General features: G+C 41.8%; 1 protein-coding gene across 7 annotated transcripts in view; it reads right to left on the bottom strand.

The window, feature by feature from the left end:
- DLGAP1 (DLG associated protein 1) overlaps positions 1 to 19,378 on the bottom strand; it is a 440,736-nt gene that overhangs the window by 98,308 nt on the left and 323,050 nt on the right. For all 7 annotated transcript variants that reach the window (XM_069779082.1, XM_069779083.1, XM_069779084.1 and 4 more), the window contains 2 exons: positions 3,343 to 3,520; positions 618 to 858 (listed from right to left, as the gene is read on the bottom strand). In XM_069779082.1, the coding sequence (XP_069635183.1) occupies positions 618 to 858; positions 3,343 to 3,520 (419 nt within the window). The remainder of the gene's footprint in view (positions 1 to 617; positions 859 to 3,342; positions 3,521 to 19,378) is intronic.

Below are 19,378 nucleotides of genomic sequence, written 5' to 3'. Positions count from 1 at the left end.
AAGTCTCACATTTAGACCAAAACCTCTCTCTCTTGCAAGACTTGAATAGTTTGAACTGCAGAAAGAATAATGGCAGGACGTGAACATGTGTGTTTTGACCTGTAGACTTCTTCCCTTCCTCATTCCCACCTCTGAGATGCGGCCTAGAGAGCTGTAACAATCTCTCCAAGCCATTAAACAAGACTTCCAGTAACTTGTAACTTTTAGAAAAGACAAAGATCACCTCATGTTTGTAGAAAAACTCAGCAGAGGGACCCTCCTCTGCTGGTAAGAGCCAGCAGAGCTACTAACCTAGAGCATTCTTGTTGAGCCTTGCCAAATTGTGATTGCTCTTTTGCGGAGGAGAGTGAGAGATGACATGACCTTGGACTTCCCTTCTATGTGCTTTTAGCCCATAATAAATCAGCTTGGACATGGGAGGCACCACAATTGCATCAGCCTTCGTCTGTGTGTAGTTTTAGGCTGATAAGTCTGTCCAGCTCCCTGGTGAAACATAGACTCTGTTACATGTCTTATGGTGTCTGACAGGGAAGAGCTCATCATTGATCTGATGGAGCTGCACAGAAAGGTACCTTCACTTTCCACCACCCCTCCAGATTTCACTTTTTGCTACTCACCAGTACTGCTCTGGATGGTCCTCACTGTGGTGGTTGTACGTGGGGGAGATGAGGACCGCAGCGATATGCACTCATCGTCCTGGGAGCAGCCCTTCTCAATGGCTCTGACGTAGCTGTGGCTCCTCATGCGGAAGCAGCCTGGCATGGGCAGATCCAGTGCTTCCACTGCCTGAGACTCAAGTTCACTGAACACTGACTCGCAGACGGATTCGAACTGACCGTTCACCTCCATCTCACTCACCTGCAGGCAAAGACCGGGCAGGTTCAGAACATCCCATACACCAGCCTACCTGGTAAAAATGCTCAAAAGCTACAGTGGCACAATGGCCAACACCTGTTAGAAGAGCCCTTCATACGTGAAGAACAGGTGAATGGCACATAAACACATCCCATTTTACAAAGCAACTATTGTTAGGGGAAAAAAAATGTACTAAAAGGGGAGACAGAGGCATTAGGCAGAGATTCAGCAGAGTTTAGGCTCTTGGTTCCTGCTGAGACTGGTGGGAAGCTGGGAGTCCTCATAGCAGCGTCTGGTTTATGTCACCCTGGGCTCACAGCAGAGGCTGAACCTTTGGCCATTATGACCATCACATTGAAAAACAAAAATCACACTTTCTTTAGGGGGTGAGAATTAAAAAAAAAAAGTCAGCTTAACCCCAGTACACAATCAATGCAACCCACAGGCAATCACAGTGATAAACCTGAGGGGCTGGGAAGCTCGAGGGTAGAAGTGATAACAAACAGTTGGGAAGAGGAGGCTGATAAGGGAACCAGCTTTGCTGCAAGGGAAAAATGTTTTTACAACTACTTCTCTGGCTGAGAGTGAGGGCTTAGACCCTTTGTGGAGCAGACACTAGGTGGTGACAAAGACTTGCACTCACACAGGTTAAAGAACATTCAAAAGCATGTGGCCTTGCTACAGGTCTTACAAACCTGGAAACCATTTACCTCGGCTTAATTAGTAACTGATGATCATGTTTCTAAACTGAGAATCGAGCCTTGAGTTTGGCATTAAAGCACAATAATCATCACTGTAGGAAACGTGCACATGGAAAGCATCACTTGAGGATTTGGTTAGTTTTCAAGCATGCAAAAGGCCAAGATAGCAGGAGAAGATAAGACTGTGTTAGGGTGGTAGAAAAAAAAGTTAGAAATTCTTTCCAGGATTAACTTTACCAAGAAAAATGTTATGCTGACTATTTGTACACATGACTAAAAAGAGAAATCTTAAAGAGTAGAACATATTTTTTCAAAGGGAAATTTAAAAGAGCATGGAAGAGTAGTAGATAGTACGTCATAAAGAACAATCTTACTATGGCAGAGAATAGCCATATCCTCAAATACAGATCTCTGAATTAATGCTTTTTTTAAAAAAAACCAACCCAACTTCTTCACACTGGCAAATGATGCTCACTCTTTGGCAGACAGCTTTGTGTAAGTGTTAGGTGTCCAGCTAAATAAGTAACCTAACCTAATATTCATATAGTTGCCTCTAAGACCTGAATTTCACTTCTGTTTCCTCCTAGATACATCCTGACCCTCTTTCTAAAGCATCAGCCCGTACCTTATCCAAAGTGCCTCACTATAAAATACACACGTGAATACTCCAAAGTTGCAGTGCCCAAATACAGAATACTGCAGAAATTCAAACTACAGTTCCATTCTGAATGGCACATATACTTGGTGTGGCTGTAGCTGAAGTACTGGCATCAATGATGTCATGGACTTTTTTTGACATTGCAATGAGTTGACATGCCGGTAATAAAGGGCCAGCATCTGGCACCACAAATCCTGCCTGCTGCACTTCTGGACTAGTGTAAGAAAATTCTTTTATCCAAGTGGTTTATCCAAATGATCCACTTAAGCAAACAAGTCAAAAATCATACCAAGGAGCTACAGGATTTAGCAGATGGACTCCTGGCCCACTGCCCTGTAGAGTGATAGCACTTTTGCGTTTCTTTCAGATCTGTTCCTGACCAATTCAACTGTACAAGCATGTTGTATGCAAGGACAGGTTATTTTATGATGCAAAAACTCATAAACTGAATGTGTCACAGTGGGCTTCACTTTTCTTCTAGTTTAGAACAAGCATGAAGAGGTCTCACAGGATTTCAGGGCAACAATATGGACAGACCTTTGTACTTAATATATATACTGTAACACTTGTACTATACAGGTGAAAAGTTCATAGGGTGCACAGGGTTAAGAATGTATACAAAAGCATAAAGAAAGCTCTAACATTTCTAATAAAATACTAATAAAATTGTGAAATATGAAATACTACAGATTTTAATTAATACTTAATTTAAAAAATACTTAATTTTCCTTTAGCGTTTCACTCAGCATGTGAACTTTTTTTTTTGGAGGCATTCCAAAAAATTTGATTTGAGGTACTAAGCACAAGATCCTTAAGAGAACCTTGTTTAAAGACATTGTTGATGAGCATCTGCTTTTGGAAAAGAAAACCAAAAAGTTAGACCGCTCCTTTAAAGGAATTGCATGTTGTACCACTCATCCATTTGCAAGGGGCAAGTTATGGCATTATTAAATGTTACACTCTCATAAACAAGACTATGTGAAAACATTCCTGTTTTCTTAAAAAGTTTGTGGCATGGAATGGCCTGATTCCACTTGAAGCAAAATCCAGTTTCTCTTATTGCAAGGGCTCAGCTGGTGTCCAGCATGGTGGCTGCTCTCCAGGCTGCCATGGGTGCATGTCACCCACCTGACTGATAGTGCTCATGGCTCTCATGTAGCTCTCGTTGCGGGAGCGGAACTTGGGGGACGTCAGCAGCCCCGCGGGGTCCAAGCTGTCCAGGCTCCTGTTGATGGAGACTTCGCTCACTGCCCTCAGGTAACTGTGGCTCCGGATCTGAAGCTTTGGTGAGTGTTCACTGGATATCCTGGGAAATTTGGGGGGGGGGGGGGAGAAAAAAGATATTTCATCAAATCCAAATGGCTTCACCAGGAGTGAGAATAACCAGGTGTTTTTCACTGAAACAGCAAGACTTGAACAAGTCATTACACAGTCCTTGTGTATTTATAAAATAAGGACAATGTCAGTACTTTTATTTGAATTACCCCACCCTTTTATTTGGTGGGAGGAAAAGGAAAGAAAGGATTTGTTTTGTTTTGTTTTTGTAAACTGCCTAAGCAGAATGGCAAAATAACTTCCATTTTATTTACTGACAGCAACATGGAAAAATTTTATACTGTACTGACAGTGGCAGCAACCAGCTCCAGCAACCCCCCCCCCACTACGTGGGACTTTTGAAGTGACAACATTGAAATGACTTCACGTGTTGCTTTTAAAAGAGCAAGCAGAGCCATTGAGGTGAGGGAAAGCCTCTGTTCTTACAGAGTTGAATGCAGTAACCACCAAAACCAGCTGGGGGGGGGGGGGGTAAAGAAAGGAGAGGCCTGATAGTAAGATTGGCTGGATGATCCTAAACACATCAGCTGAACATCCACTTCTTGAAATGCAGTTGGTAAGAATGGTAGGGGCTCTATTCCTCTAAAGGGCAGTTTCTCTGAGGAAACCTGGTGCTGATCAGACCTGCTGGTGCTTTGACTCTTGACACCCATGTATGTACCCATGTAATGGGGCTGCTTCTCATGGAGCCTTCAAGGGTGTAGGGGCCCATAAGGTAGGCAGATCATACACAACATGCAAAATGCACTCATAGTATATCTTAACCTGGGAAATCATTCCAAGAACTTGGGACACCTGGTAAGGCTTGATGTGCTTTAAATTTCATTTTATTCCTGCCTTAAGCTGCAGCTTGAGATAATGTAAGCTAGGGAAGTAGCTTCACAGGACTTGATGTCAAATTAGAAGTTTAAAAACCACAGTTGTGTTTCTGAAGTGATGACTTTCCCCCCTTTTTCCAATACGAGTGATAGATGAGATGTACAAGTAGCCAGAAACAAACACCCCCCCCCATAGGTAATGTGCACAAGCTGCAGTACTCCTGCCATATGTGCTTAGAGTCAGCTAGCAAAGGTTATAACGTGTAGAAACAATCTGTGAGATGTTTTATCCTCTGAAAATGCTGGCTAAGTGCTGGCTTCACAATCTGAGGCATCCTATAAAGATGTGAGTCACAAAAAGTGATCCATGTCATGCCTCTTATGCAATATAATTTGTGTTGGGGATATTTCTTTTGAACCAATTAATCAATGGATAAAGTATTGAAAGGGTGGTTCTCCAATATATTTATTGAAATATCTTTAATATTCTCCCAGTATTACAAAGCAAACAAATGAAAATATTAACTGAATTTTCCATTTTAAAATGTAAATCTCACATATATGTTTGCACATATATGAAAGAAAAATCTGTAACCTAATTACAGGCTTAATCTTGGTCCCCTAGTCTTTAGAAATACATACACAGCTGACCTGAAAGAAGACATTTTATGTCTAATTCCTCAAGCATTTGCTGATATTTTGTATTCAAGTAGCTAATGATGGTAATTAGTATGAGCAATTTCCCAGTGGCATGCACAATTCTGGTAACTGTCAATGTATTTTAGGACAATTCCATTGTGTAATCACACACCTAAGTAGTTCAGAAACTGGGTCTGTTTCTGAACAGTAAAATGCCATAATAAAATTTAGGCCATCTCTACAATACTGTATTCTCTGGCTGCTAATTTCCTGCCTAATAAAAATACATAATCTTATGCTAATTACTTGATATTCCTCTCACAAGATGAAGATAAAGCCTTTGCTTCCCATTTTCACTGTGTGTACAGTGCAATACTCACAGCAGCCATATTCATACACTTTTACTCCTTACACCATTTGATTCCATATGACAAAAGTAGGAAAGCTTTTTAGACATTATAATTAGTGGTGTTCCAAACTCCAAAAAAGGAAGAGAAAATGATGAAAAAGTGACCATTACTAGCAGTTAGCTTCAACATTTTGATGACTAACACTAACCATGGAACTGTTGGAAAAAAAAATTGTCTGTTACTTGGTAAAAAAAAAAGAAATAAAAAATTAAAAAAGATAAAACAGAATGAATAATTCAACAGACAATTTTTCAGATGCACGCAAGCTACTTCACCACTCTGTAGATCTGTAAACTGATGAGCATTGCCTGAAATGCATTTCTTAAATTAATCCAAAATGTATTTTATGAATATGTTGTGAACAGTTTGCTGCCAATATGTGACATGCAAAATTTAAATATCCTTGATCAGCTGCCAGTTAGTCAAATACGTCACCAGGGGCTGTCACTGTTCACTGATTAGCTGAGCTCACAAGAAGACTGCAGCACATCACCAAATTCAGTGCACAGATATTGCCAGACAGAAATTTGCAAGTGCTGAGGCAGGTGCCCTTTAAAGATTGGAACCAATATGACAAGATGCAGGTACACATAGCAGCAAGGTTTTGCTGTGGCAGCCAGAGTAGAGATCAGATCAGATGCTCCAAGTGTCACGGAAAGCCACCACAAAAGGTATTGAGATTCATTTTCTGTACACATTAGTGTCACATAACAACATTTTCCCAACGCTGCTTGAAACAAGGGCATTCATCCATGAGAGTAAATGTTGCCCTGTTGTTTCAGATGTGGGTGGTCAGCACAAGCTACCTTGTTTTTCTGTCTAGTTTTGTTCCTGACTATACAACTGGCCAGTTTGGCGCATATCTAGAACTGTAATTTACAGGTGGCCACTTATCTTAGCCTGCACATACCTCCCATCTGTTGTATAAAACAGACTAGGATATTGGCAGCTGTTGGAGGAGGTGGCTCCTTGCTTACTGATTGCTACAATCACTGTTAGACTAGATGCAGTGATGGGGGAAAAAAAAAAAAAAGGAAAAAAGATTTAAAGCAGAGAGAAAGAAACATCTGAAGGTCTACATTTATAATGATTACTACTGCTTTTATAGCTGTGTAATAAATTGTCACTATATTCTACAGTACACTTTAATGAACAGCTGAAATGACACTGGAAGTTTTGAAAACATTCCATTTAGGAATAAATCTGGCTGTGTGTGACAGGGGAAGATCTGAATGTCTAATTTATTTTCTCAGAGTTACTATTACCAGTAACCTGTACATGAAAATATTATTTTCTTCCTTAAAGGTTCAAGTCCATCTTCTATTTATCCTGCACTACCTAAATTTCTGTTTGTGCCATCATAATTTCCACAACTAAGTATGACAGACAAGGGTCTGAGACTTTGGTACAGCTCTTTGGCCAATACAAAATGGTCTGTTAGCTTCACTCACTGCATTGGAAATATTAATTGGCAGAAAGAGGATGTGAATTATTAAAGATCTTGAATGAACTCCTCAAGCATGCCGCATCATTTCTCTGCTGCAGTGCCTGCTGGCGTGACATGGGACAAGCGCTGAAGGGTAGTCCTGAAAGTGCCAGAGCCCTTTCAGAGGGGCTTATGCGCAGCTCATCCCTTACTGCTACAGTAAAAGAGAGATTTCTTTCCAGGGAGGCTGCAGTCTCTTGTGGGTACACGACATGATGATGTTGGCTGAAGCAGCATTCAGGGAGCTTCCAGTGGGCATGGGGAGCCAGGCTGTCCCATAAAGGCACCGTGCTCCATTCACAGGTGGCAGGTCCCCAAACTGGCTGCACCATCCTTTTTCCCAATACTGCTTGCCCTTGCCCCAGGGCTCAGCCCACAGGATGGGAGCACAGCCACAACAGCAACATGCTGGTAACACGTGGGGCAGGAGGAGTAGCACTGCTAGACGTGCTTTCCCAAGAACCACAGCAAAAGACACCAGGGGAAGATGAGGGCTTTGAGCTTCTGCCACTCTGCTGGCTGCCGTTGCGGGTGTCCCAAGGGGATTGATCAGAAAAGGAGCCAGCCCTGTGTTGAGCTGTGTGAAAATGGAGTCTGCCGAGTCCTGGCGGAGAAATAAAGTCTCCCCTGGGCAAAGGCAGGCAAGTGCCTCTGATCCACGCTGTGCCTCAGGGAAGATTGAGGTACCCTGCCTGTGAGGGCAAAATGCTACTGAAAGCCCGTGAGGGGCTCTGAGAGGCAGGAGAGCCTTCATTTAAGCAAAAAACGCACTTTAGCGAAGCATCTGAAACAGAAGACCATGTAGGTGTGTAAAGGAAATCTTTAAGCTATGTTTGCATACTGCCCTTTCGTTTCTGCTTTGTGCGTTTCAGACATAATGGGAGGCTGATTCTCCTGTTTTCATTCAAATATGGAAATGAAAAGTTTAAAATGCGCACACCTAATCACCATCCCTAGCACTGTCGCAACTGTGCATGTTAATAAGTACTTTTAACTGACTGTTACAGATGTGTTTGTATTTACACAGTCTTAATTCAAATGGAAACACATTTTGGTCCCTAATTTGCTTAACTGACTGTGCAGAGTATGGAGCTGGTCAGCACAGGTAAGCATGGGAGGAGCTAGGCTTAGTTGATTTGCTCTGCTCTGTACAGGGAAGTCTGAGACAGGGGCCGGAAATAGTCTTAGCCTAGGGCCCAACTCAGGTGATGGTCCAGGATGAATGAAGGGGGAAGCAAAGCTATACACTATCTTTACATATTGCCTTGTCATTTCTGACTTGTATATGCTGGCTATAATTTAGTTCATTCATATATATATTAAAGGGTTTTAAACGCAGTGTTAGCAGGTTAAAAATGAAATAGCTTTGAGTATATTCCTGGAAGAGTTCCTTTGCCTTCAAAATATCTTTCAAATGCCAAAGAGAAGATAGACACCAGGGATTTACAAGAACAGGCAAGTTTAGTTTCAAATATTTCCTTTTAATTTAGGAAAGCACAATGCACTCTGTCGTCGATGTGCGCTTTATGAAAAACACTTTCATTTATTTCATTTCATTTCTGAATGAAGAAAGGGAAAGACAAGACTGACGATGGCTGCTTTTTTTCCCCTTTAGGCCAGACACAATATAAAAAAGCATTATAATGAAAAATAGCCCTAAGACTGTATTGTCTTCTGCAAGTTCAGCATTCAGATTCATAGCACAAAGCCTAGTGTTGTGCCAGATGGGTACTTTGCTCTGCCAACAGAAAATGACAAAGCAGAATAAAGTGAAAGTCCAGAAACATGTCCTGAATACTTCTGTAAGCCAGCAGAGGAGTGTGCTAAAATTTGCCTTCAAACAGAAAGCCCCCAACACCACACCACATGCAACTCAAAACCAAGAAAAAATAAACCTCAAAACCACCACTATTGTTAAATATCCCAGCTCTCGTTTTTGTAGCTTACAATGGACAGCTTTGTTCCTTGGGGCTTAATTATCCTCAGCTGAATGCCCTACCTCTGGCATGACTGGTGGGCACATCCAGTGTACATTTCTGTGCTTAATTTTCTTTGCATTTTAGTGTTGCTAGAAGGTAGAATAATCCAGCGTAGTCTGACACAAGGCAAACACTGAAGGACATCAGGGAGGAACATGTACAGAACAAAGCCATTGAAGTGCATCTGTCTGATCCCAGTCATGATATGGGTCACCAGGCTGGGGTAATTTGATTATGTTGGCACCTATGTGCTGCTGCTTTTTCAGTGAAGCGATCACAAAGCTGTCATGCTACCAATGGAGACAAGGGCAGCACATAAACAGTTTTGAGCATTCTTCCCCCTCACCAGGGATTTTTCTGAGTTTTTAAGTTCTTCTTTTCTGCTTTTGTTTATACTCAAGTGAAAGTCCTCATAGGGATTTCCTACACTGAAGCTAAAAGTGCTAAAGAATCAAGTGGGAGAAAGAAAAATCTAAAACTTGGGAGACAACCAGAAAAAGCTTGAGCAATTCAATGTTATCAGCTCAAAACTGGCATTTGCTTCCTTTTGCATTATAAAAGATTCCACTACCAGACCACAAATCGTCCTCACTGCATGGACCAGCCAATACATACCACAGAACTGCATGGGACATGCCTGGGTCACAGGGTTCATCACATGGTAAGAAGAGGCAGAAATTGCAGTATAGTGTATTTGTCTCCCTGCCTGATTTTTTAGATTCTGGTAGGGCTGCAGAGGAAAGCACTTAAAAAAAAAAATAAAATCCAGAAGTCCACACAGTTTGGTGTCATGCAGTTCTCTAATGTGTCTATCTCCAGCTGTTTTGGTTTTTTTGAGTAAGCACATGGTGTACTGCCAGAGAGCTCCTGTTTGTTTGATAGAGGCCAGCAGGAGCTGGATCAATGCTTTTCAGTGGCAAATACTTCTAAAAAGCCCAGTCCCTTTTAAAACTCTCCACATCTGGCTGCTGCCAGCTTCAGAATGAGCCATGAAACCACTTCTTCGTGATTTTATTACAAACCTGCTTTCCTTTCAAAGGACACAGAGGCTTTGGGTGTTTTTTTTTCTTCTTTTGGGGATGTGGAGGTGTTGAGGTTGTATGTTTCAAGAGCAATCTTTAGTTGTTAAAATGTTAGCAAGAAAAGCTGACTACTGCAAAAAAATTCACATATAAATTAAAACAAAGCTTCCCCTTTATCTCAAAGATCCTCTCAGGTGCTGTGTGCAATCAAAAAAATACAGCTGAAAAATGAACTGAAGGAACATTTCCCTTGACATTGACATGCCGTATCTTCTCCCTGCTTTCTAGACATGATGAAAGAATAGAGCACAGCATGGAAGGGGCACATAATGCCATATGGAATTGAGTTGGTAAGAGAAGCAGGTGGAAGATGATGCAGACAGATATTATAAAGGTCTTTTTAATCAGAAATCTGGTTTACATGCTGGTGCTGATTCCCATGTGGGGGTGTGTGAGTGGGGAATAGTTGTGAGTACTCTTCTGTTCCACTGTGGAGAGTGAAAAGAGATGCTGAAATGTAGAAACAGTTCAACCCAGATGAAGCAGTTCAACCCAGTGATGCCAGGGTAAGCTGTTTCTGTATAAAACCACACATTTTTTGTTTACACTAGAAGAGAAATCCATCCTCTCTTGTGACACCTAGCAGGGTAAGATACAATGTAGTCGAGAGCACCCAGCTTGAGAAGAGTAGCTTTCCTCTCAGAAGACCCTCTAAGGAAAGCTGTAGGACTTAATGTTCCTCCCCCTGTTGGCAATCTTACTGAGTACATGCTCAAATGGGTTTTGGGAGGTCCTTGCTTGAGGGAAAGATGTCTGAACCCAGGCCAAAACTGTAACACAAGGCTTTAGACTTTTTCAGCACGAGTCTCCTTTGGGCTGGCACTAATAATCCCAGCAACAAGTGCTGCTCACCAGCAGATAGATTCACCTAAACTGGAAAAGCTCTTGCCTCATATCAGGTATAGCATCAAGAAAGAACACTGCCAGGGGGCCTGAGCAGGTCACCCATGCCTGCAGCCCTGCCTGGAGTCCTTTGGCCCCTGCTGCGGTGAGGATGGATCCTTTGCTGCTCCCCTTATTAAAGCCTTCCACCACTGCTTTGATGAACTCCCTCTTTGACGGCACAGAATTCAAACCCTCCTTCCTGCAGAAGACACTCCTTCAGCTCTTCTTGGTGAGGCCAGGCTCATCCACTTGATCCCACAGCACTTTCCATTCTGGGTTACTTCAGTGCAGCCTCTCCCCACTAGTGAGACTCAAAAGTCATCCACAGTCTGCTCAGATGAAACTCTTCTTTTAGTAATTCAATCATTTCTGTCTGCCAGCCAGCTACCTGCGAGCATGTGTTTGAGGGCAAGGCCTCCAAGAAGGAGGGAAGGAGATGCCTCCCGGTCCGCTCAGGCACAGCTTTTGGCATTAGGCACGGACCACTTCACTGCCACTTCCATAACTGCTGCTATTATCGCAAGTGAGTCAAATCACACTGACATTTTCCTCCTCTCACGTGTCTGGTAACACACTCAAAACATCCTCTCACGCACTGGTGGGTCCACACTTCCTGAAACATTTTTGTTGAGAAGTTTGAGTCTCCTAGCCTGTATTAATATTAAGCTTACTCCTACTCAGAATAGTGACAGACAGCTTTTTTTTTTTTTAACCTCAGGGTATCTGGGATCAAGATATTCCCTGTTGTAGTCCTTGTGCTATTCTACAAGAAATCACAGTTTCCACAAGCTCGGACCTCACCTACTTAATTTAATTTTCAGGTCTCCCCCATTCATACATTAAAAGTTTGATTAATTCTGCCAGTGGGAAAACCCAAGAATTACAGCGCTCTGCCAAACCGCAAGAGGAAAGCAGTTACTTTTCAGGAATGTCACCCGGCCATGTGCTGAGCTGGCTGCACAACCAGCCCTCTCTGCTTAGCACCACGATTTACGCAGGAGCTCTGGCTTGCTCCCGGGCGTGGGAAGATAGTGCTCCAGCTCAGCTAAAAGGCATCTTCTGGGCAGACTTCCCATAACTGAAAGTCCTCCTGTGCTACTCCAAGTTACAATATTAGGCAGTATTTGTCTACAAATAATGTTTTCTAGGTAAATACTAAAAAAGTATTTGCTGATGAATATCACTGCAGTGTTTATTTGAAAGCATTTTTTCCTGACAAATCGCAATGCATTTTCAGTGTTCAGTGTCCTCAACTCCCCATGGACCCAAAACCAGGTGATGGTCACCCACACACTGCATGAGCCTGCAAGCCCTGCCATGTGCCTGCTTCTGAGTCATCTAGTTCAGAAAGTCATTTCCAAACATCCGGGCTAGATCTGTATAAATATCTGCCAGTGAGATTAGGAACACATCTTAGTTTTGCAAGTCAACACTGCTACTCCAAAACTTTCACATAAATAAGCAGCCACCTGCATTTTCCAAAGATGCATTTTACATATGCAGCATTTTTTCACTTCCTATTCAGTCTTCTGCCATTTCTAAAGTTTCAGTTACCTACTAAAAAAAAAAAAAAAAAGGCAGATTCAACACCATTTGTACAGATGTGCAACACAAACCAGACTACTGGAGGAACTCTGAAAAGCAGGTACATTTTAAAGCAATAAGGAGGGTAGGCTAGTAACTCTGCAAGGGAGAAGGGAAAAATCCCAAATTCAACTAAGGGGCTGAGCTCACCTTCTTACATTTCTGAGTAACAGCACTACCTCCAAATGAATGTTTGAGAAAGGAAGATTTAATACACAGCAAAGCATGCTACCTGACAAATACTTTGAGTAGCTCACCCGCTGTGGGCATGCATTATTTCTTGAGAAGACCTGCAAATTGTTGACCTGGACTGTAATATGCACTGGTGGTAACAGTGGATTTTTCTCTCCTCTTCTGTCCTGATGGGTTAATTTTGAAGGATCATATGCATACTCTTACTAAGTGGCTATTTCAGTATCCTCTATTTTAGCTCGTTTGTATTTGAAGAACACAAAGCAGTTTAAAATGCCTGAAGAGAAGACTGCTTTTTCTTCTTTTCTAAGCCAGTACTTCTAACTTACTACATTTTGTTTCTCTGCAGAACCTGGGAGTTGGTGACTTGAAATGGGATCCAGCTACTCCTGACAGCACAGGGGTTGAGAGGAGGGTGATAAGACAGGGTAGTGACCTCCTGGATAACTCTACAACCAGTTTCTTGAGCTGTGTCTGGATAGGTATAGCTTGAAGCTCAGATATAACTTGCAGCTGTCTCTTCCTGATAAAAAAAAGCAAAGATTTTGGGAGAAATTTTTCAACTGGGAGTTATCACTGACTAAGATAAAACCCTGCAACTTCTCCCATCACACCAAAGCAGCTGGAAATACTAAATTTTCCTCTATATTTTTATTTAAAGTAATGACTAGAATAAATTAAAAAAAAAAAAAAAAAAAAAGGTGTGCAGTAGGGTTTCTGGCAAATTCTCTACTGATTCCCTGTGCAGCAGTCTGGTGCTCTGGGGGACTTTCCCTTTTATCACTGATCTTGCGCAACAGAAGTGATACCCCAGGAGCAGGGAGACTTTCCCTCCATGTAACTTTACCAGAACCATTCCTTAGCAAAAAAGGAGCTGCTACGACTTCCCCTTCCGGTGCTTTTACATCAAAAGAAATCCCTCAGAACAAACCCAGTTATCCATGTGTATTTTATAATTCCCTCTTTCCATTCCAAAGTCTTTCCAGTTTTGTTTTGCAGTGATTACAAAAAGATCTGTCTGCTGTACTGAGATACAACATGAAGTGATAACCTGTTATTTCAGGTGTGTATATATATATATATACACACACACATTTATATACATATATATTGGCCTAAGCAGGTTGGCTTGTCAATGCTTTTATAAACAGGGCCAAAGCAGTGAATACCTCAAGGTGGAAGTCTGCAGTTGATTTCCATTATGAAAACTTTTCTGATAAATAGAATTTTGCTCAAAAGATGTAAAATTATGCTTGACACACATTTTTAGATTTTTTTTTCCTTTTTTAAAAAAACCAGATGCCTTCTGTGTTATAGGCTATCGTTGGGCCAAACTTGTCCAGAATGAATTCTGATAAAGCAGAACTAACTATATTTTGGACTATGAGAGAACAAAAGAAAAAAATGTCTTAAGAAGTGTGCATAATAATGCAAAATCCAGCTGGGGACTTAAAGGGATCTTTCTTTTTTGCAATTATTTAAAACAGTTATCTTTTAATCCCATGAAAGACAAATACCCTGAAACATTTATTTGGGTCTGGGAGTAAAGGAATGGACAACCAGTTATCATGCCATTCATCATGCCGAGTCAAGTGTAATGATTCAGATAGAGATAACGAGAATGTAAAAAATATTTCTGAAGAGTGGATGCTCTTCAGGGTTGAAGTTCTTCAAAAAGGTTGAAAGTCAGCTGGCTTCTTGACTGTAACAGTAGGCATTCTTAAGTATTTCCAAGTATTTATGTGAATTTAATTATCATGCTTAGAATTAAAATATGTGGTTTACTGAACTGGGACACTGCTCTTTTCCAATGAAAAATTAAAGCAAAAAAACCCCAGCAAGGTCAGACAAAAAAGAGAAAAAATGCCCAAACATCTGTGTTGGCATAGGGAAAGGAATAAAGCTAGTTCCTTACAGAGGACTGATTAATAGTGTGCTCTCAATACCATATAAATCAACCAACCACTTGTGAATGAGTTAAGAAAATCCCCTCTCCTTTTCAGAACACAATGGTAGGATATGTGGTGAAGCTGAAGATGGCCTTCTGTCCTACTCAGAAGATGAAAATACCTGGATATCTATATTTTTGTTTAAAACATGGTAACAGAAAAAAAAACCCAACACCCAAACAAAACAAACCTCTAAAATTTTCTGGATAAATAACTTCTACCTGGCATTTAAAACCATGGGCAATGGACTGTGGTTCATGGGTTCGGATTTCAGTGTTGACAGAAATTTGCTGTGTGACCTGGAGGAGGAGTCATATAAAGCCTCAGGCTCAGAAAACAGGTGTGTTAATACTTCCCTACAGTGCCTCTCAGGTGGCTTTGTGATGCTGAATTACAGTTAGCAAACACAACTGAGGTTCTTTCATGGCAGAGAATAGTGGCACCGTATTTTTATTATGTTACTGGAGGCAAAGGTGACAGAATGACTGAAATAATAAACTTCAGCCCCAGAAACAGATATTGTACATAAAGCAGAATAGCTGGTTAATAAAGAGTAAAGAATGTTTGGTGTGATGGTCAAAAGGTACTTTAGAAGAAATGCATTTTTTGATTAAAACCATTATTGACTGTGGATGGTGATTTATGATACCATCTCAAGTCAATGGTTTTGCTGAGGTAAGACAGAACTCCTTGAAAAGGTCTCCAGCCTAATAAAACTTCAGTGAGCTATGGAAAAGTTTAATGCCTATAATGTCAATTTTAAGCAAAACATAATGAAACATATATTACTTTCTCAAGCCTCACAACTCTTATGACAGGGGGCTGCAATTTTGCCCTGAAGTTACATAATTTAATTGCATTGTATGAGTAAGTACCCTCTTCCTTAGATGGTTTCCTTAAATGGCTGTTGTACTTACAGCAGCTATTTTTTTCTGCTCAGATTTTTTGTCACCTTGATTAGGAAAACAGTAACATTATGATAATATATTAATCCATTTCTTATTGTCAGGAGCAACAGGGCAGAGACCTATCTGATGATGTTTGAACACCAGCATGTCTTTGCATGCAGGCAGGATGCACAGGGCCACCTTCAAAGGTCTGCTCAGCATCCTGGGACTCTGGCTTCTCCTGTGATGTGCCAGGTAAGGGCCTATTTGTCAACCCACCGAATTTTGTCCCTCCAGCTAAGTAGGTAGGGGTTGCTGCTAGGCAAAATTAAGTGGAGCATTTCAGCTCTGCAAATCCTTTACATTTTCCTGAACTATCCATGAAGGGATGTGTTTGGTGTATCTTAATAACATGAACGCGCCTGAGCTGCCCACTGGTGTATGAGCATGCACTAACATGTCCAGGTAGATGGAGGAAGCACTGGTGTCCTGCTCACTGTCCAAACACAGTTCCCAATATTGCACATGACCAGACAAACTAAGCTGCCTCAAATTCATCATTTTTTCAGTTTAGCATACATCATGGATCAGCTGTGATAAATTACCTGGATTTGGTGCGATGTACCATGTGGAACCACAGAAATAGAAGTGGGGTGACCTTCTTTGACTTATACTGGGAATCATGTAATATAATGTACAGAAGGGACTGTGAAAGCTTGAGAACACTGTAGAAAGGTGGCCTTGAAAAATTGAAAGGCTGGTCATGTCACATAGTCACAGATGTGTACACAGAGGCACCGTGAATTAGCAAGCAGGCAGGGAGCTGGAGGATACTAGCCTGAAAAGTAAGTTCCCAGTAGCTAAGCTAATGGAATAATTCCTCAAGATGTTAACAAAGAGCTCCATTTATTCTCACTGGAGCCAGCTAGCCACTAGAGGGAGGAATAATCTAGTGCTGCCAGTGATTGCTATTTATTATGCTTCTGCAATGCATTTTGTTTTTCTCAAAGATCATCTCATGAGGCTTGCAAAACCTTTCCAGTTAAAGGAAGAAAACCCTCGAGTTTTCACAGTTGCTGAAGAAAGCACACGAACACAAAGTTCAAGGACTCAAGAAACAGAAAACCTATAAAAATGATGCTGCACATCTATTATATCTTAGAATATATTCCGATTTTTACAGCCCAGATGAATTGTGGACCTCATTTCCAGTTAATTAGGATTCATAGGGCAATTTGCTTTCATAGGATTCAGCATATCATTACAAAAGTGGTAGGATTTAAAGCTTTTTTTATGTGCTTTTCATGAATGAAAGTATTTTTCTTGGTGACTAGAAAAAGCAGGTCAGCACTGGGGTTGAAAAAGGCATTTTCCTTCCATACAGAAACTGGCAACCTGCTAAAAATGTTACTTCCATATTCTTTAAGAATAAAGCTATTCGAAAGCAGGAACCAAAGAAAAGCCCAACACAATAATACACTCAATGGCTGTATTACCAGTCTTGCTCCTTTCATTACAGATAACTATGCTAAATATCCATTTATAGCAGAAAGGAAGCAATTTGGGTATGTGAAGGCAGGTTTTTGTGTGTACAGTTATTCACTACTCACTGATGACAAGATACTCAGTAACAGGAAAACACTAAATAATATTAAAAAGTCATTTTTATCTGAAGATAAGTAATTAATTAGATAGGTAATTGCTAGATGTTCAGCAGGTCAAATCTTGGAGTTTTGCTGAAGGTCTATCAATGGGAAAGTCTGAGTCATGTTTTTTTCCTCAACCTAGGACAATTCTGCTTAACAGGCCCAGCCCTGCCCTTCCAAACAGGAAAAAAACAAGCTTAAACTCAGCAGAAAAAAATGGATCAATAGGGTTCATAAAAAGACTGGAAAGCTCATGGATAATCTGTGTTGTGAGTGTACTAAGAGCTTGGGATGCAAGCAGAAAACTGCTCCTCTGCTAGCTCTTGTGGGTTTTACTGTCCCTGGCAGCACCATGCTCTTAGTGGGTGATTAGGCTGCCATCAGCACAGGACCATCAGTGCTGCTGTCTACCCTCTCCAAAGAAGAGAAATAAGGAGACAATAACAGAGACAGGTGTTTCTCGAAGCCTTCCAAATGGCTTTTCATCAGAAGATTCACGGGTTTTCCAGGAATAGGCATGCACAGAGCATACAGTGGGAACTCCCTCCACTCAACCGGACTGCGATTTTCAGCATGTGTGGTGTGCTTGCTTCTCTGTGCAGCACATACCATGGCAGATCAGGCTCTGAGATGTATTAAAATATCTTTTCCTAGCTCTGAAGGCCTTCCCTATGGAAAAAAAAATAATTTTAAGATTCCCTTCTGCTATAGTGTGAAGGGTAACAAATACAAAGAAAGTTTAGAGAGAAGTGAGTGGGAAGCCATGTGTTAGCGTATGTAGGCAGGGCATAGAGGGAAGAGCAGAGGTAGGACTATCTGAAGGGAAGCATGTATCTATCATTTACCCTCTGTGGAAGTATCTATCTGACCCACTCTCAGACATATGTTAGTAATGGGTGTGGGCTGCATGGCAGTATGAGAGGGGGAGATGTGTCAAGTTATGAGAAGGTAGTACCTATGAATTTCAACAGACACAGCAAAATGCAACATGAGTTACTGTTACTCCTAGGAGTAGTGTGCTCCCCTTCGGGCTTTCACACATCACTGGGAGAGCAAATACGTACAGCAGGTGGAAAGACAGAAGAGAGCATTCTGGCAGCAGGATGCACATGGGAAGCACAGTGGGGGAGGAACTACAAGAACTGACCCTTTTATCCCTGGCTGAGGTCTCACCAGCCTCTGCAGCTCCCCCTCCGGCAGGGAAGTACAAGAATGATTTAACTTCTTCCCCATGCCATGCCTCGCTGCTTGCGCAATATGGTGGGGCTGTTCCCAGGCATTTTGGTGAGCACAGGAAATGCTGCCTCAAGCCTTGCTTCAGGAGTACAAAACAGGACCTAAGAGCAAGGGGGCAATGACTACTGATGACTGTGTTAGCATTTCTGCAGCCTCTTTAGGAGGCTCTGTAATTGCTGCACTAGCTGCATATGAATCAATCCTCGTGACATCCCAATGTGCAAGAAAGAGGTGAGTGTTATTATCCCTTTTTACCCAGAGCTGGAGGCACATTGACATCCGCAGCTGGGAAGAGGCCAGGCAGGGAGCAGCAGTGGTGGGGTGCCCACCACTCCTTCCTCGGCCCCTGCTCCCGAGGCCACAGCCTACCTGCCATGGAGGTACCGTGCATAGGTGTGGAGGCGAGACTCTCCCATCACCCTGCTCTCCTCTGGCAGAAAAAGGGGCACCACACCTGAGAGTTTTGCAATTTCAGTCCTTCATTTGAATTGCTCGACTGATCCTCCCTTTCCCTACGGGAATAACACAAGCCAGGTGCTTGTTCCAGTGCACCCCTCATGCTCTTTTTAGACCTGAAAAACACTGAGCAGCCAAATCATACCTTAGACTGCTCCTGAACTATAATTAACCTTAGTGTATCATTTTATGGAAGAGAAAGCTGTTAAATTTCGCTGAATTCAAAAGAACTTGGAAGAACAGTGGCAAGATAGTATTTTTAACAAGCAGCTTGATTAATTCATGGCAGAGGTTATCATCCCATTGTGTTGGGTAGGAGGCTCACATTTAAAACTTTGTATGTACTTTGTCGGGGGGGGGGGAGAAAAAAACCTTCGTAGCTCAGAAGCTACACTTAAGACTTGTAAACAACCCACTGCAGAATCCAGTACTGAGGACCCAGTTCCCAATTGTATAGTATTCCCAAGGACTTTCAGAGAAACAGTCAGCGCTCATTTTTCTGTGCCTTATTCCTATTAGGTCTCTTGCCTCAGGGTAAAAATCCCAGTGTTGATTTCGAGTACAGTGCATACCTCCCCAC

The sequence above is a fragment of the Haliaeetus albicilla genome, chromosome 3 (assembly GCF_947461875.1).
Source record: "Haliaeetus albicilla chromosome 3, bHalAlb1.1, whole genome shotgun sequence".
NCBI classification, from domain to species: Eukaryota; Metazoa; Chordata; class Aves; order Accipitriformes; family Accipitridae; genus Haliaeetus; species Haliaeetus albicilla.
The sequence above is the reverse complement of the archived record's forward strand: the minus strand, read 5'-3'. Positions and strand labels throughout refer to the sequence as shown.